Source organism: Heptranchias perlo, chromosome 2 (genome assembly GCF_035084215.1).
Source record: "Heptranchias perlo isolate sHepPer1 chromosome 2, sHepPer1.hap1, whole genome shotgun sequence".
NCBI lineage: Eukaryota > Metazoa > Chordata > Chondrichthyes > Hexanchiformes > Hexanchidae > Heptranchias > Heptranchias perlo.
The window spans coordinates 64,919,936-64,938,186 of NC_090326.1; the positions used below are offsets into that span (position 1 = coordinate 64,919,936).

General features: G+C 44.6%; 1 protein-coding gene across 1 annotated transcript in view; it reads right to left on the reverse strand.

The window, feature by feature from the left end:
- The window catches only part of dnah5 (dynein, axonemal, heavy chain 5), a 227,265-nt gene extending 222,783 nt beyond the window's left edge, over positions 1–4,482 (reverse strand). Inside the window, exon 1 of the mRNA XM_067995817.1 lies at positions 4,288–4,482. Coding sequence (XP_067851918.1) covers positions 4,288–4,482 — 195 coding nt within the window. The remainder of the gene's footprint in view (positions 1–4,287) is intronic.
- Between the last annotated feature and the right edge of the window lie 13,769 nt (positions 4,483–18,251).

Below are 18,251 nucleotides of genomic sequence, written 5' to 3' on the forward strand. Positions count from 1 at the left end.
GTGCACCACTGCTCCACACACGACACCCCCCGTCACCCACCCACCAACAAACGCTGCCCATCCGTATGCAATGCTGCACCTCACCTTCACATAGTACCACATTTGCAGCCCACAAAACCACCACTCACAGGTCACACACACTGGTAGCTATTGGACCATGACAAGCACATCACCCAGACACCTTGCAGGATACTCACTGACACACTGCCCTCTGATTTGCAGGAGAAGGTGGCACTTAATAGCCAGCAGCAGGAGAGACCTGAGGGAGGACGGGCACGCTTACACATCCTCACACCCCTGGAGGACGGGCACGCTTACACATCCTCACACCCCTGGAGGAGACAGTGCTCAGGATCATTGGCCGAGCTGTTGCTGAACCCGTGGCCACTGGAGGTCCCGACGAAGGGGGTCTCTGCATACCTAATGCTCCTACTCGTTTCCCACATCTCCTTCATCCCACAATCTTTTCTGACTCACGTGCTGCAGATGGTGTCAGTACGCATGTCTTACTTGCTCCTCTCCCCGCTGCACAGCTCAACCTGTTTCCATTGGTCACTGCAAATACCCAAGAACTGGAGCTGGCACCATCCGAGGAGGAGGAGGAGGAGGGAGGAGGAGGGAGGAGGGAGGGAGGAGGAAGGGAGGAGGAGGACACTGAAACCGCACTGTCACTTGATCTGACACTTGCTTCCACCAGCTCAGAGACTGACACTGCGCATCCTTTAGAGGCTAGGTTAGAGGAGGGTTCTGCACATGGTGAGTCACTGAGCACAAGTGTGCAGGAGCCGGGGCGGGGGGATTGGATATTGCAGGTGCCAGCTCGCCGGAGGGTGAGGTCACACAATGGTTCTGCTGCCAAGGTGCCAGATGATGATTTCAATGGGCCAGGCTACAGAAGACGGCTGATGGGCGTACATCATCAAATGCTTGGTACACTGGAAAGCCTGCCAGAAAGCCTGCGCACAATGTCAAGGGGCATGGAGGAGTCCACCTCGAATTTGGCACAGGGCTTTGCGTGGAGCTTGGAGCCCATCCTTTCCCACATGGAAGGGGCGATCACCTCCATCAGCAGACCTGTGGAACCCGCCATGATGCAGCGCCTGATATCCGATGTCGCAGCTTCCATTTCAGCACAAACAGCTGCCATGGCAGCACAAACCGATGTGATCAAAGGTCTGCAGGCTATGGTTGAAGCTCAGACTGCTGCAATAGCAGCTCAGACTACTGCTATGGAAGCGCAGCCTGCTGCTATCATGGATCTGGGTACCACTGTGGAACGGGGCTACCAGGGCATCACAGCACTCCAGCAATCCGTTCTCCAGCAGATCACCAGGAGTGCTGAGGCACTGCTCCGTGCGAGTGGCAGTGGTGCCATGGCAGTTGAACCTGCTGTCCACTCTCTGGACGACAGCATTCCTACTCCCACCCCTGCCACTCCACCAGTGCCCTTGCTGTTGCCTATCAGCCAGCAAGGCCAGACTGCTGCAGCCCATGCCAAGATGGTGCAGTCTGAAGCCGGGCCCTCCTAGTCCAGCGCTGCTCGAGGTCGTCCTCCAAGGCCATCTGCATGCTCCTCAACTGAAGGCCAGCAGCCTCCCACCATCCATGCTCCAGCCACTGGGGATGCACCTCATAGGAGCACTAGGAAAGGAAAAGGCACACGAATAATAGGCACTAAGGGAATGCACAAGGGTGAATAGTCTCCTTTTGTTTGCATAATTTCATGTGTTAATTTCTAAATGTGAATTTGAATTTGCAGTTGGTGGTGGTTTTTATTTTTGCGATGAGCTGAGGGAGGAAGCAATGTGTAATCATAAGGAGGACGATTTGATGGTCATGTGGGAGCGGACAGGTGGGGAGTGTAGGACTGTTGGTGACTTGGGAGATGTCGTTCACGTTATTGATATCGCTCACGGTTCAGGTTCAGCTCCCAGAGCCCTGGCAGACAGGGCCAGAGTTCCTTGTTGCCCCCATGCGTCTTCCTCCACTTCCCACTCCGTCTCCTCCCCCTCATCCACAGCCTCTTCCTCCTCCTCTCCCTCAGCCTCTTCTTCCTCCTCCTCTTCCTCTGGTTCAGGGTCATGCTGGATAATCGGTGGCAAGGGCTGTTCCCTCATAATGGCGAGGTTGTGTAGCATGCAGCATACCACGACAAATCTTGACACCCATTCAGCTGAGTACTGTAAGGCTCCAACAGAATGGCTCAGGCAGGGGAAGAGTTGCTTTAGGATGCCAATGGTATGCACAATGACATTGCGTGTGGCAGCACAGCTCCTTTTGTAGGCCCGCTCTGCATGCGCGCCTGCGTTCCTGACCGGTGTCATGAGCCACCTCATGAGGGGATAGCCCTTGTCACCCAGTAGCCAGCCTTTGACTTGCCAAGCCGGTTCAAAAATAGTTGGGACGTTGGACTGGCGCATTGTGAAGGCGTTGTGACTGCTGCCAGGGCATTGACCTGCATGATGTGCTGCGAGTGGTCGCACACCTGACGCACATTGAGGGAGTGGAACCCCTTTCTGTTCGTGAAGATGGCCAAGTTGAGATGTGGAGCACACATGACAATATGCGTGCAGTCAGTGGCACCCTGTACCATGGGGAAGCCTGCAATGCAAGTAAACCATCATGCTCGCTCGTTCAGCTTCTCTCTATCAAGAGGAGATGTGATGAACCTATTGCACATCTCGTATAGTGGCTCCATGACCTCCCTTATGCAGCAGTGCACTGCACACTGTGAGATGTTGCACAGCTCGCCAGCAGAGGCCTGAAAGGGTTCAGAGCCATATAAGTTCAGTGCCACAGTTACCTTGACAGCCACAGGCAATGCTGCACTTGCTCTGCTCTGAGGTTGTAGTTGTGGCTTCAGCAGGTGACAGATCTCCGTCATGACCTCTTTGGTGAACCTCAGCCGTCGGATGCACTGATCCTCGCTCATCTGGAGGTAAGAGTAGTGTTCCCTGAAGGCCCTCATGGGATATGGCCTCTTGCTCAGTTCCCTGCGTCTCCTCCTCCTCGTCCCTCTCCTCGCAGCTTGACCTGCTCTGCGTGGCCTCTCTGTGGGCTCCCAGTCATGTTCTAGGCCCAGCAGGAGCCCTAGCAGACCACCCATGGTCGCAGGAATCTTGTTCAAACACTGTTGTAAATTACACCAACCATAAGGCAGTACCTGCCAAACCACTCTCAAATATACTGTAGCAACTCTGTAAGTATAGGAAGCTTCAACAAACACGTCCTAATCTACCAGCATCCAGAAGCAATAATCCAGCAACTAACCTGTAACACCTGCAAGATCTCTTTAAATAGTACTGATGGGGTTCCTCCAGGCACTCTAAGACATGTTCAGGTGTTTGTGGTTAAGACAATGCATTGAGTGGAGGTTTAAGTGCCAAAATGGTGCCTATCACTTTAAATCAGCGTTGCACACTGATCTAACACAAATTCTCCCTACTTTAAATGCTGCCGGTGTTCATTATCTGCGCATGTGTGAAACCCTTTACCAAGTTGGCATCTGGCGCTCTAACGCGAGAAGCGTGCCTGCGCATTCCGGACACCATTTTGGAACTTCGGGAGGTCACGAAGCGCCGAAACAACGGGCGCTACACGAACCAATTTCTAGCCCAGTCTGTGAGACTGGAAGACACGCTCACAAAATCTGTCAGGAAGAGAAGTCACACCCACAAGCAGGCAAGCAGACTTCATTCATTTAAAGTTAGTATTCTGTATGTAATTGTAAATAAAAATTTTAATTTTTTTTTATAGAAAGTCAAAGAATAATTCAATTAAATTAATAGATGGAAGGGAAAAGTTAAAAAAAATTTAAGTTTTACATTTTTTATACGACCAAAAACTATCAAAATAAGGAGTATATGAGAATCCACATTTTTTAAATTTAATTTTTAGTTGTTTGGCAGTCATAGTTATCGAGCTTTTAAAACTTAGTTTAGACCTGGTATTTTTAAGCGTACCTTTTGGTAGCATAATTAGTTACTTTCCAGCTGGGCAGATGAGCAAGTTTGCGATTTTTCAGTGATTTCAATGATTGCAGCGTGCGATGGCCCTTTAAGTCGCAGCTGTCAAATCGCCGGTGAACCAATAGGAGCAAGTTCACGATTTCCGCATTTTAGTGCGCATGTGCAAACGCGGGAACTTGCTCCTTCGATTCGCCATTAAAAATGGAGAGCACTGTTGAGCTCCTCCGTTATTTCGGATGCAATTTCTGCCCCCATATTCCAGGTCTTAAACTTTATTCTTCTTGTTAGCTTAAAACATTTCAATAATGCTTAGGTTTACCTGGGAACCCTCCAGAATGGCATCTTCCACCTCAGCTTTCTCCAGTCCAAGGCACGAGGCCACAACCCCCAACATGTAGTCATGTCTTCCATCCAACTGAGCCCGCTTGGCTTCTCGCTCCTCTTTTAGCTTTTGCTGCAAGAGATAATTACTGCAGTTACAAAACTTGCAAACAAAACCAAAAAGATTTAACATTTTGAATTTGTGCTACCTTAATGTAAATCCTTCTCCTTGTTTAAAGTTACACGATTACACCTATCTGATTGCTTTGACACCTATTCACATTGTAATACACCTCCTACACAACCTGCATATGATAGTTCAAAGGTGCAGTAAAACTGCAAGTCTCATGATTTAGTTAAACCACAAACATCTTCTTGGATGACAAACGGTGCCTGTTTTCACAGAAAGTGAACATTCAGTGGTGTGTAATTAGACGCTCCTCATTATAAGCTACCAAAAGAAACAATAAAATTGCTTTATATTTTAACTTCTAAAATATACAAACTTTGTAGATTCTTACTTCAGAAGTCAGGCAACACTTTTGCACAGTGTTAAAGTGCACATATCCAGCAAGATGGCACAATCACCATAACCATATATTGTATCTTTCTCAATGTATATATATCATTACAAAAGCTTATAAGCCCAAGGTTTATGATGTCTGAATGGAAGAAGGGTGAATAACGTAGCATTTAGTCAACTTTATGGTAATTTTATTATGTTTTGCAACATTAACAAAATATAAGTGATAATACTATAGCAGCTTAACAGATTATTAGAACAAAAGTTATTAAATATACATTAATACTACATCAAAAATGCACACTTGTCGGTCTTGGGGTGGGTGAATTTATGCAATCATCACATTGATGGATATGCTAAAAAACAGAGGGGGTGCATTTCCACGGGGGGTGTCCCTATCATCCACCATTTTTCTGGAGTGTTTGCAGCTCTTCCAGTGAAGTCGCTGTGAACGCGCAAGAGAATCCCTATGGAAATTCACCTCCAGAAGTTATTCCCCTTTGTATAAACACAGTTTCAGTGTTACAATTCAGGCTTTCTCCCAGCTCGTTTTATCTGTGCTCACAGTAACAAGACACATTGCAAAGGCAGAGCTGTGCCACCCGTGAACAAAAACTTATAACCTTATGGATGGAGTGAATAGGATCGTGTGCTACAAGGTTTATAATTACCCTTTTGCCAAGATATTTCATGCCAGAAGACATGCCCATCACGTGCTCCATGGGCTATAAATTGGGCCACGTAGCGCCTGTGATGTGCGCCGGACACCATCCTGGTAAAGGCATTTGCGTACACGCAGATAATGAACGCCGGCAGCATGTAAAGTAGGAAGAATATGCGATAGGTCAGTGTGCAATGCTGATTTAAAGGGACAGATGCGATTGTGGAACTCAATGCTCCAGTCAACGCACTGTCTTAACCTCGCACAGCTGAACAGATCGTAAGTGGCATGGAGGACCCCCCCACCAGCACTATATAAAGGGATCATGCAGGAGTTACAGGTTAGTTGCTGGATTATTGCTTCTGGCTGCTGATGCATTTGTACCTGTTTTTGGAGGTCTCCTGTACTTGAATTCTAGGACCAGGGGACATAGCCTAAACATTAGAGCCTGGGCTTGCAGGAATGAAGTTAGGAAACACTTCCACACGCAAAGGGTAGTAGAAGTTTGGAACGCTCTTCTGCAAATGGCAGTTGATGCTGGCTCAATCGTTAATTTTAAACCTGAGATTGATAGATTTTTGTTAACCAAAGGTATTAAGGGATATGGGGCTACAGGGTATGTATGGAGTTAGGTTACAAATCAACCATGATCTCACTGAATGCCGGAACAGGCTCGAGGAGCTAACTGGCCTACTCCTGTTCCTATCTTCCTATGACAAAGTTTCAATACTCTACCTGGAGTGGGCTGACTAGCTGACAGGCAAGGGCACTGGCAGAGTGGCAGGGGTGGGACAGGAATGTTGTGATCCTGAGAGAGGACAGCAGGTTCATGTTCCATGGAGCCACTGCCACTTGCTGCCTCCTGTTTTGCGCCACCTTCTCCTGCAAGAAAGCAGGACGCATGTCGGTGAGTTTTCTTCAAGATGTTTAGATGATTTTCCTGTCGTGATTGAATAGCTGCCAGTGTGTGTGACCTGTGAGTTGTGGGTGTGCGGCTTGTAACAGTGGTAATGTGTGAGGGTGAGAGGAAGCATCTGATTGGAAGAGTTGAGTACTGATTGAAAGAGTTTATTGGTAGGTGGGTGATGGTGAGGTGTAATGTGTGGAGCAGCGGATGCGGCAAGTGGTGCAGTTGGTAGGAGACGCCACTTGATAGTTGAACTCACTCATTTTGACCACTCGTGTCAAAGCATTGAACTTCTTCCTGCACTGTATCCATGTTCGTGATGCTATGCGCCTGGCATTGACTTCACCCCCTACTGCCTCCCACTGCCTCAGGAGCATATGTCTGGAGGACCTTTTGTCTCCCTGCGAATATAGGATGTCCCTCCTTCTGTCCACCTCTTGCACCAAGGCCTCTAGTGCATCATCAGAGAACCTTGGTGCCAGGCCCGGTACAAACTCAGATCAGCAGATTGGTGAGGTCTGGCGTGCAGATTGGAGGATGTGGTATTTAGTAGTGTGCAACCTTTATTCAATGTTTTAACATAACTCAACTGTTTGTAAACATAGGGATGGGACCTACATCTGTGTTTTACGTGTGCGATGTCTGATTTCCGTATTGCAAATAAGAGGTACAGGCTGCCTTTAAGAGGTGCAGGCTGCCTTTAAGTGATGCTAGCCACTAGCAATATTGGGGCCCCCTGCTGGTGAGCAGCCACTCAACAGCGCAGGTCGGCTCGGCTGCTCTGCTGCCTGCACCTCAACGATCGGGCGCGGGTTAATTGCACACCACGACCCCCGCGTCTGATTTCGGGGATTATGCAATTTAACTCCCCATATCTCTTCAAAGTGGAGGAAAATTTTCGGGCCATATAGTTCAGGCTAAACTACCAGTCATATTTGTTACAAGCACCTGCAGGGCTATGGACCAAATGCGGGAAAGTGGGATTAGGCTGGGTGGCTCGTTTCTCAGCCGGCGCGGACACGATGGGCTGAATGTGCCGTAAATTTTCTATGATTCTAGCACTTAACTTAGAACAAAGTGTTTATAAATCCAAAATAATAATTTGTCTCTCATTGCTGTGACATGGAAAATAAACAGTTAAACTGACTGAACTAAGCATGCTGGGGCTGTTTGTAAGAATATGGTTTATACCAAAACATAGTCAAGTACCCTGACAAACCCAAAGCTTTTCCAAGAGGACGGTGCTAGTGGAGTTGGAGCTCCACACCTCTGGATTGACAAAGACATGCTGGGTCATGAAGTCTGCAGCTAGATAAGGGATGTGATTACTAAGAAGAATTGAAATTACATGGATCATTGAAAGACTGCTGAAACAGCACCATAGAACTGATTGTTGAAAGACTGCTGAAGCAGTCTAGCACCATAGAACTGTATCAGCAGAACATTGCAGCCGAATAATATAACAACAGGGTATGTGGGACCCCAATTTTAGAGCTCTAAGAACAGTCGAACGTCCACAACCCTACAGAGGCCATGCCTGATCACCTTGAAGTCCACGGGAAAAACCAGGTTGTACAAATGCTTGTTGTTTGATATAACTGAATTAGAACATCGTTCTTGGGTCTGTAATAAAGCTTGCTGTTATGAGCACACTCATGTCTGAACCATGTGGAATATTATTGAAAAGGATTAACAACTCTTAGCAGCAGTATTAATATTTTCCAACACTCTTCTATAGATATAGCCATCACTTCCTTTGAAGTTGAGGCCAGTTTTCTTTGAAGGAGCTCTGGTTCTTTCTCACCAGGCCAGAATAACACCAAGGATTAGGGACTTCAGTTATGTGGAGGGACTAGAGAAGCTGGGAATGTTCTCCTCAGAGCAGAGAAGGTTAAGGGGAAATTTAATAGAGGTGTTCAACATTATGAGGGGTTTTGATATAAAAAATAAGGAGAAATCGTTTCCACTGGCAGGAGGGTCAGTAACCAGAGGACACAGATTTAAGATAATTGGCGAAAGAACCAGAGGGGAGATGAGGCGAATTTTTCTACGCAACGAGTCGTTATGACCTGGAATGCACTGCCTGAAAGCGTGGTGGAAGCAGATTCAATGGTAACTTTCAAAAGAAAATTGGATATATACTTGAAAAGGAAAACTTTGCAAGGCTACGGGGAAAGGGGAGTGGAGCAGGACCAATTGGATAGCTTTCAAAGCCACAATGGGTCGAATGGCCTCCTTCTGCACTTTAAAATTCTATGATTCTAATTATATTAATTATTTCTTTCTCCCGAACAAATAAGAGATGTGGATGGCAAACCCATCATTGATTACAGAAACGTTTATTAGGTCTAATGGAATTTTCATCCCTTAATGATTGTGACCCCCTTCGTCAGACCTGTCCACATAAGAAGGGGTCTTCATTATGGAAACAACCCAGAGCATGATCTGCTGGATGTAAAACAGTGGAAGAAATGGCTTGCCTCATGTGCCACCAGGCTCGGAAGAGAAGGAGAATGATTGTGACAATCACAGAAAATAAGCTTTGTTTCTTTTTACAACGGAAAACTTGCTCACATTATCATTTCACAAAAGAGAGATAGTAGATAAACGACCTTGACCGTGATAGGTTTTGTTTATAGCCAATGATATAAACAAGAAGAGTCACTTCTCCTTGAGTTAGCAACTGTTGCCCAGACAGGACTGTGTATTGCTTAAATTTAGGCCTCATAACAAAGACATAAGAGATTCTTTCAGAATAAACTGACAGAGCTCCAGTTTAAATTCAAAGTATAAAGGTTTAATAGGAAAATATTTTCCAAAATGACGGAATCCCGCATCTGTCACAGTCTGCATCAACAACTCCCAGGTTTGCTATAGCACATCTGTGACTCAATGAGTAGCACTCATGCCTCTGAGACAAAAGATTGTGGGTTCAAGTCCCACTCCAGATACTTGAGCACACATTCTAGGCTGACACTTCAGTGCAGCACTCGGGGAGTAATGAAGAGTCAGGGAGTACTGCACTGTTGCAGGTGCTGTCTTTCAGATGAGATGTTGAACCGAGGCCCTGTCTGCCCTCTCAGGTGAACAGAAAAAACAAAATGGCAGTATTTTGAAGAAGAGCAAGGGAGTTCTCCCTGGTGTCCTGGCCAGTATTTATCCCTCAACCAACATCACTGAAACAGATTATCTGGTCATTATCATTGCTGTTAGTGGGAACTTGCTATGTGCAAATTGGCTCTGTGTTTCCTACATTACAACAGTGACTACACTTCAAAAATACTTCATTGGCTGTAAAGTGCTTTGGGACATCGTGAAAGGCGCTATATAAATGCAAGTCTTTCTTTTTCCTTGCTGTTCCCCCACAACATGCGTCATCAGTCTCAGAAAAGGCATCCTGTACTGCAATAGTGTAAAACTTTCCATTTCCCACAAATGGAAAGTTTTACACTATGGCTTCTCTGAATGAAATTACCAACTTATGTGTTTGGTTCCTCTGTGTTCTATTTTTGGCACACCTGTTAGCATTTACATAAATTCTTGCTGTTGTTATTTTAATGTAGGTGTCTGCTCATTTTTCTTTCTGTTCCAGGCCCATGCACTTTAAGAAAAAATATCCAATCTCATTTTGTTCAGGACACGCACAACTGGAAGAAAGGAGACTTTCATCTTGTTATCTTGAGCTAATCCACTACACCACTTATTCCCTTCAATTGCCATACCATTTTCTAATTTACAAAGTCCTTTTATATTCAATGGTCATAAGATTTATTGTTGTATTTTCTTGACCACGCCTACTGTACCACATTGACCTCAATGAATAGGTCTGTGGCTGCATACAATGTGTTCTTAGTTGTAGTTGTAATGGTCAAACACTGATAAACAAAAATAAAGTACACCATTGATCCTGTGGGTATAAAACTACGTTATCTCTCCAATCACTCTTCAGACATGACTGCTGATTTGTTTAAATGTAGACGTGCTGAGTAACTCTGCTGTAGTCAACACAAATGGATGGCTTTTTTAATTCTTAGCTAACTTCACGCACATACACAAATATGTTTTCCATCATCATCACGCTGACAGGGATGGAAATCTGTGCATTGCAAAGAAAAAGCTCTGAATTGTTAATCTTATTTTGCCATTTTTTTCATTTTCTTCTCGCTTCTCATCCACATTATCATCCTTGGTTGAGATGAGAAGATGATCCAACCAATGGATATCTCCATGTATGTTATCAATGGTATAGATTGGGTCTCTTTCTATACACACAAAGATGGGCTGGGAAATGACACAGTGCACATTTGAAATGGGGACCCAGCAAATTCTTGAAGAAATGGCTTTCCATTTCCCACTCAACAGATTTATGCCAGCAGGAATATTCTCCCACCTTGGAATTTCTAGCTTGTAAATTCTTCTGAATCTGCCTCCTATTTTTGTATTATCTGCAAAACTTGGAGATTTTGCTTTGAAAAGTTCCCACTTATGTCTACCCTCTGTTCCCTTTTTTAAGCTAATTATCTATCCAGTCTTATTCTTTGATCATTTACCTTATGTGATTAATCGCTAATGTGCAACCCCGTCAAAAGCTTTCTAAAGACCCAAGTATGTATCATTAATTGAATTTCCTCGTCCATCGTGTCGGTAATGTCTTCAAAATTTCTTTGTCCATCGCGTCAGTGATGTCTCCAGGTTATTTAAATGTGACCCCCCCACTCCCCAGTAGCTCATCTAGTTACGCCTGAGTAGTTGAACCATATGGAACAGGAAAGTCCTAGCATTGGTATTCAGTGAGTGCTGAGTTGGTTAATGTCAGTAGGAGTAGTGGCAGTGTACCACGATAGGCCTTAATGCCCTGGGTTAGGGAGGGGAGAATTGACAACTAACCTCTTTCCTGATTGCTATCCAGCAATTCCTGCTGGCTGTGCACATGTGGAAGACAGATAACTGTAGGAGCAAGCTCAGCAAAGATGACCCATGCATGGTTAAATAGCTTGCTGACATTCATCGTCTGGTTCATACATGAAGATAGCCACCTTTGCAAGATAATGGGAGGTGGGCAGAACCAAACACACAGTAACCAGCAAGAATTCAATGTTTCTAGGAGAGAAGGAAAGGAGGAAGAAATTTGCTTAAAAAGGAGGCAAAAAGATATGACTCTACTTTCTTTACTTACTCTCTGTTAACATGTAATAATTTACCAAGTATTCACCCACCAGCAGGCTGTAATTCCTGCTTGGTTGATTTTATTGAAATAGTAGAAAATTAAGGCATGCAGATAGAAAGTCCTAAGTATCAATATTCATTGCTGCTCTCACCATTTCTACACCTCCAATAGTGCACATTTATAAAATGTTAGTCAAAAAACTGCTTTTTGCCACCTAAGGCCTTCTTAAGTTCAATAATGAGGGAGACGTGCACTATTTCACAACTTCACAGTCAAACTGAAACGTGAATATTTTGCTCCAGGCCAGATCTTTTGGAAACCTTAATGATCAGAAGCTTTTGAAGTATCACCCCATGGTAGGCCCATGGTTGGTGGAGAATCCAGGCAGGGAGGTTGGTGGTAGTGAATTTATTTCCTGTGGGAGACCAGACCCCACTACTAAATGTCCCGGACAGCGTGAAGTAAGAAGTGATTGCTATTACTAATCTATTGTTTAAAAAAAATATTTTCACAAAAATAAAAACGATTTAAAGAAAAAGGGAAAGACTTTTGCTCAAAGCGTTCTCCCCATTTATACAAGAAAATAATATTAAGCAAAATTGTTTTTAGGTTTTAATAAAAATAATCAAGTTTCTTACTGCATGGAGACCCTCAAGTCAATATTTGGTCTCCTTTGAAGATGTAGGGTCCTAAGGAAACATGGTTGGGAAATTTGCACCCCAGCCTATAGTATAGTTTCCCAGAGTCCCATGGACCTGCAGCAGCCAGCATGAGAGGGAAATCTTACTCAAGGGTCACCACGGCAGTAAGACATGCAGTCCGAGCCCGTTGCAGCAAGACCTGGACAACATCCAGGCTTGGGCTCATAAGTGGCAAGTAACATTTGCGCCAGACAAGTGCCAGGCAATGACCATCTCCAAAAAGAGAGAGTCGAGCCACCTCCCCTTGATGTTCAACGGCATTACCATCGCTGAATCCCCCACCATCAACATCCTGGGAGTCACCATTGACCAGAAACTTAACTGGACCAACCACATAAATAATGTGGCTAAAAGAGCAGATCAGAGGCTGGGTATTCTGTGGCAAGTGACTCATCTCCTGACTTTCCAAAGCTTTTCCACCATTTACAAGGCACAAGTCTGGAGTGTGATGGAATACTCTCCACTTGCCTGGATGAGTGCAGCTCCAACAACACTCAAGAAGCTTGACACCATCCAGGACAAAGCAGCCCGCTTGATTGGCACCCCATCCATCACCCTAAACATTCACTCCTTTCACCACCGGCACACCGTGGCTGCAGTGTGTACCATCTACAGGATGCACTGCAGCAACTCGCCAAGGCTTCTTCAACAGCACCTCCCAAACCCGCGACCTGTACCACCTAGAAGGACAAGGGCAGCAGGCACACGGGAACAACACCACCTGCACATTCCCCTCCAAGTCACACACCATCCCGACTTGGAAATATATCGCCGTTCCTTCATCGTCGCTGGGCCAAAATCCTTGAACTCCCGTCCTAACAGTACTGTGGGAGAACCTTCACCACACGGACCGCAACGGTTCAAGAAGGCGGCTCACCAACACCTTCTCAAGGGCAATTAGGAATGGGCAATAAATGCTAGCCTTGCCAGCGACGCTGGGCCAGATTGCCCCGGCCCACACTGAGATGCTGCAGTCGGTAGCTGGGCCCTCAAGGAGCAGAGCTCCTCGAGGTCGCCCACCATGGCCATTTGAAATGTCCTCAATGGAATCTCAGCTGCCTTCCACCTCCCAAGCTGTAGCCACTGGGGAAACACTAGGAAAACATTTTGTAGGAGCACTAGGATAAGCAAATGAGTACCTGCACACAAGGGTGATTCTTAATTATTTCTGTTAACTATTATACACAGATGGAACTGAGTTTCTGGATAACATGTTTTTTCTGCATTTGATTTTAGTGTTAATATATGTGGTGAAATGAGAGCAAGATCCAAATGACTGGACTGAAGGAATGTGATCGGATGGTTGTAGTAAGGATGGCAGTGATAAGGATTGCGGGTCTGTTGGTGGGTTGGAGATGGGAGGGATGGTTCATGTGAAGCGCTCTTGGATGAGTTGCTCTCAGAGTTCTGGCAGCTGGGGCACTGGTGGTCGATGCTGCCCCTGCTCTTCATGCTCCTCCTCCTGCTACACTTCTTATTGCCCAGGTGATGGTAAGGGTTGGTCCCTCATGATTGCAAAGTTATGGAGCATGCAGCAGACGACCACAAATCAAATACCCATTCAGGACTGTACTGCAAAGCTCCTCCTGAATGGTCCAGGCAGCACAAACATTGCTTGAGCACGCCAACCGTCTGCTCAATAATATTCCTGGTGGTAGCATGGCTCTCATTGTAGGCCACCTCTGCAGCTATGTCCAGGTCCCTGACAGGAGTCATGAGGCAAGTCTGAAGGTGGTAGCCCTTGTCGCTCAGTAGCCAGCCTGTGACCTGGTTGGAATAAAGGTGGCACAGAGGACTGGCACAGGACGAATGAATCATGATTGCTGCCAAGAAACCAGGCTCAGTCCTGATAATGCGCTGCCTGTAGTTGCAAACAAGCTGGATATTGAGGGAGTGGAATCCCTTTCTATTCAATAAGATTGCCAAGATGGTGATGGGGAGCACGCAAGGCAAGGTGGGTGCAGTCTATGGCACCTTGCACCCTGGGGAAGCCTGAAAAGTAGGCAAAGCCTAGTGCTTTCTCGTTATGCTTTGTTCTGTCCATGGGGAAAGAGATGTAGGTGTTCCTCCTGGCACAGAGAGCCTCAGTGACCTCCTTGATACAACAGTGGACTGCAAACTGGGAGATGTCACTAATGTCGCCTGCTAGAGCCTGGAAAGAGCCAGCTGCATAAAAGTTAAGGGCCAAAGTGACCTTGACAGCCACAGGCAATGCTGTCCTTGCCCTGGTGCGAGGCCCAAGTTGTGGCTGCAGCAGGTGACATAGCTCGATGACAGCCTCCTTCATAAAGTGCAAGCACCTGAGATGTTGCACCTCAGTGAAGTTGAGGTAGGAGAAGTGCCCCCTGTAGACCCACTGTGAGTGTGGCCTCCTACGGAATGAGCTCCTCCTCCCTCATCTCCCTGCTGCTCCTGCTCTCTCTTATCTTCTTGGCTGCTCCCCCTCGTCCCCTAGCCCCAAAGGCAGCCCTACCCATGACTGCAGCGAAACTAATTTGAAAGCAACCAAAAGTAGTGCATCACCAGCATAAATTTCTTCTCAGATGTCAGAATTAAGTTGTAAAGGTAAGAAAATAGGCCAAAAAACACCAAGAAATTAACCAGCTGCCTAAAAGATCAAAACAGCAATTAACCAGAATGTCATGGATGAGCCCTTTAAATAGTGCTGCTGAAGGGTCCTAGCTGCCCTTTAGAGCCACAAGTTGCTGAGTGAGTTTATCACATAGTGAGTCTAGTGCTGGGGCAGCCAAATTTCAGAAAAGGATCCAACAACAAGCATTAGGACCTTTATTTAAATATTTTAATTACTGTTTTACATACTTCTGGCACGTGCACTGACGCCTACAGAGGAGCCTGATCCAATGTTTCAGGCGGCGTACTTCCAGCGTGGGACATTGTACGACTATTTAACCAAATCTCTCCCATTAATGGGGGCGATCATGGGGTCCTGTCGTGCCAGGTGAGCTTGTTGGGCCTGGATTAAGCACACCTGCTCCTCTGGGCCCACAAGCAGTGCAATAAAGGCTCTCACCCAATGAATCCGGCCCTTCTCGCCTTCTTTCATCTGACGTGAATCAGAAGCGATGGGAAACCTGAACAGGTACGGTTAAATGCGTTTTACATTTCTAATACACAAAAAATTAAGTGCCTCAACTATCGCAGTGAGGTACTTTGCCCCTTTAAGTATCAGCCCGCCAGCTTTAAGTGGGGACTGGACTTCTGGGTTTCTGTTGCGTGCGCATCCTAAGGCGCCTGGGTTAAACCCAGTGGACACATTGGAGCCGGGATGCGGTCCCACTGAAGAATTCAACAATTTTTGCTACCCACCCGCCCCCAGCCCACCCGTTCTTGGGGGTTAAAATTACCCCCCATCATTTTATTAATATTTAGGGAACACACCTATCTTAATCCCTTTTACCACTTCAATATTGCATACAATTACCTTGCTCCCATTCAAATGTAAAGGTCAACGGGATGTTTTGGATGGCAACATAAGATTAAAGATTTGACATCATTCTCATTTAGCTGTCATTTTTTTCTAATGTTAGGGAGGATTCTTGCTTCAGTTTCCTTGTTTTCTTTTTGCTGACCGTGGTTACTATCTGGGCAGATGTCAATAATCTGAAAACCCCATGCTGTTGATGTGGAACTAAGTGCTCACTGATGGATTAACTACTGCAATATAATCACTGAACTTTATCAAGTAATAATCTATAAGGTGATTACCAGAATCTACAGTGGATCATCAGAAAATAAAAATCCCTTAAAATGCTGTTTTGTGCACTGTACAGCAATGTCTTGTCTTTTAGACCAACAGCGAGAAACTTCTTACAACAACCAGTTCAAATTACTGGTACAACATTTTAGCTTAAAAATGCTTACTGTTAACCACATACTTTATAAGCTGTTATCTGGGTGTTTGATATAATTGTTGACTGTGGCTCCCCTTTGTCCTTCTGTTTCTTCATTTCAGACATTTTTATATAACCAATAGCTCAGTTATCACTATTAACAGCCTACGCCATTCACTGTGTGATACCACATAAGACTCCAAAAATAGCTGTTGCTGAAGAAACCTGTGATTAATCTTTCTTCATTGTGCTCCCTGTTGTTAAAAAAACAGCATGTAACCAGCAGAAAAGCTCGCTCATACTGTGTGTTCCATTTCAAACACCTGATAAACTGTAAATTCTACGGTAGTTAAGTAATTATAGGTCTATAATTGCATTTTCAATAATCATTCCTGGCTATTGCGGGGAGGACAAATTAATATAATGGCCATTGAATGGTTGCCGTTTTGTGTTAATTCATTGTCTAAATTCAGTCTCATTTCGCCTTGCTCAGTAGGAGTTTACAAATGGCAGCTGTAATAAAAGCAACCACTCCCAGCATGATACAGGCTGTGTACGACCCATGTTGATTTGTGTTCCATCCAATATCAAACAACAAATATATTTTGAGGTACTGATCCAATCAAAAGCACTCGGTAAATGGGTTCGGGTAAACCAAAATGGACAAGCAAATAGTGCAAAGATTCACAAATTAACAGCACATTGTTGAACCTTTTAACAAGAACAGGATAGTAAGTTGCAATAACATTGCTGCTTAGTAACGGAGAGAAGCCAATAAATTATCAGAAACAAAGCTTCCCAACAAATTATGTCTGACCTTTATCCCTGAAGTGCTGCGAGTCAAGATAATGTTTGTGTTGCCTGTAAGAAACTATCATTTGGAAAAAATATAATAGCACTGAAGTAGAATTTTAGGCACAGATATGCAGGGCTTTGTTCAAAAAGGGGCACGTACTGCTATAAACAACAGTCAAGTCATTATAATCAAATTGAATTTAGAAATACTAGAAGGTCATAACTGTGTCAGTGTTTCATGGGTGTCTAATGTTGAATACCTGGCCCACATTTACACTTCAACCAACATGAAAAAAAGATTATCTGGTGAGTTATCTCATTGCTGTTTGCAGGACCTTGCTGTGAAAAATTAGCTGTTGTGTTTCTCAACATTCCAAAAGAGACTACACTTCAAAAGTATTTCATTTGCTGTGAAGTGCCTTGAGACATCCTGAGTTTGAAAGGCACTGTATAAATGCAAGTTCTTTCTTACCGATAGCTAAAGGGAAATTCTAAAACAATTTCCAAATCTAAATTCAAATTACATCAATGTGAACTTTAGACAATTCCTATGTCCATTCTAGTATGTCCAGCAATAGGAAATAAAAGCAAAGTGTATCATTCAGAACTCTGCACCAGTCACTGTCCAATTACTGTCCTCTCTCCCACCCAACTATTTATTATTCACATGTGAATCTAGATAGTAAGGGTTGGCAAACTTTACAACTTCAGGAGCATTACAGCTGACCCCAATACTGCCTATATCTGATGCCCACACATACACGTAACCACCAGTGATCACAGGACAGTAATGAGGAATAGGAATCCTTGCCAATTTTCCTCTCCAAATTGCGGGATGATGAAGCCAATTGTAACTCTGCAACTGCTGCTCCAAATGAAATCAGATAACTCAGCACAGACTACAGACCAAACCTGGAACCTTCCTGGTCCTTATGATTCATCTACTTACTGATTTAAACAGCTGAGCCATCAGGGGAACAGCCCTTCCTCTTTTCCTGCACGATTATGTATTAGAAATTTCCCCAAAGCAACCAAAGTCAATCGCTAACATTTGAATTGTAATCGTTGAAAAAGGTGGAGGCAGTTAAAGCATAAATTTTTCAAAATGTCTCTCATCTCCAAAATGAAACACAACCCGGTTAAGAAGAAAGGTGGTAAGTAAACATTTTAAAGGTTTTTTTTAAAAGGGAAAACGTGTATACAAACAATTAATTAGATTCAATTTGGATCGGAAAAAGTAAAATTTAAATTTAAATGAAAAAATAGAACAAAGAGTGAATAGAACAGAAAACAGAATTGGAGGAAAGTGCAAGATGAATAAATATGATTTAGTTTTTGTTTAATTAAAATTGTATTA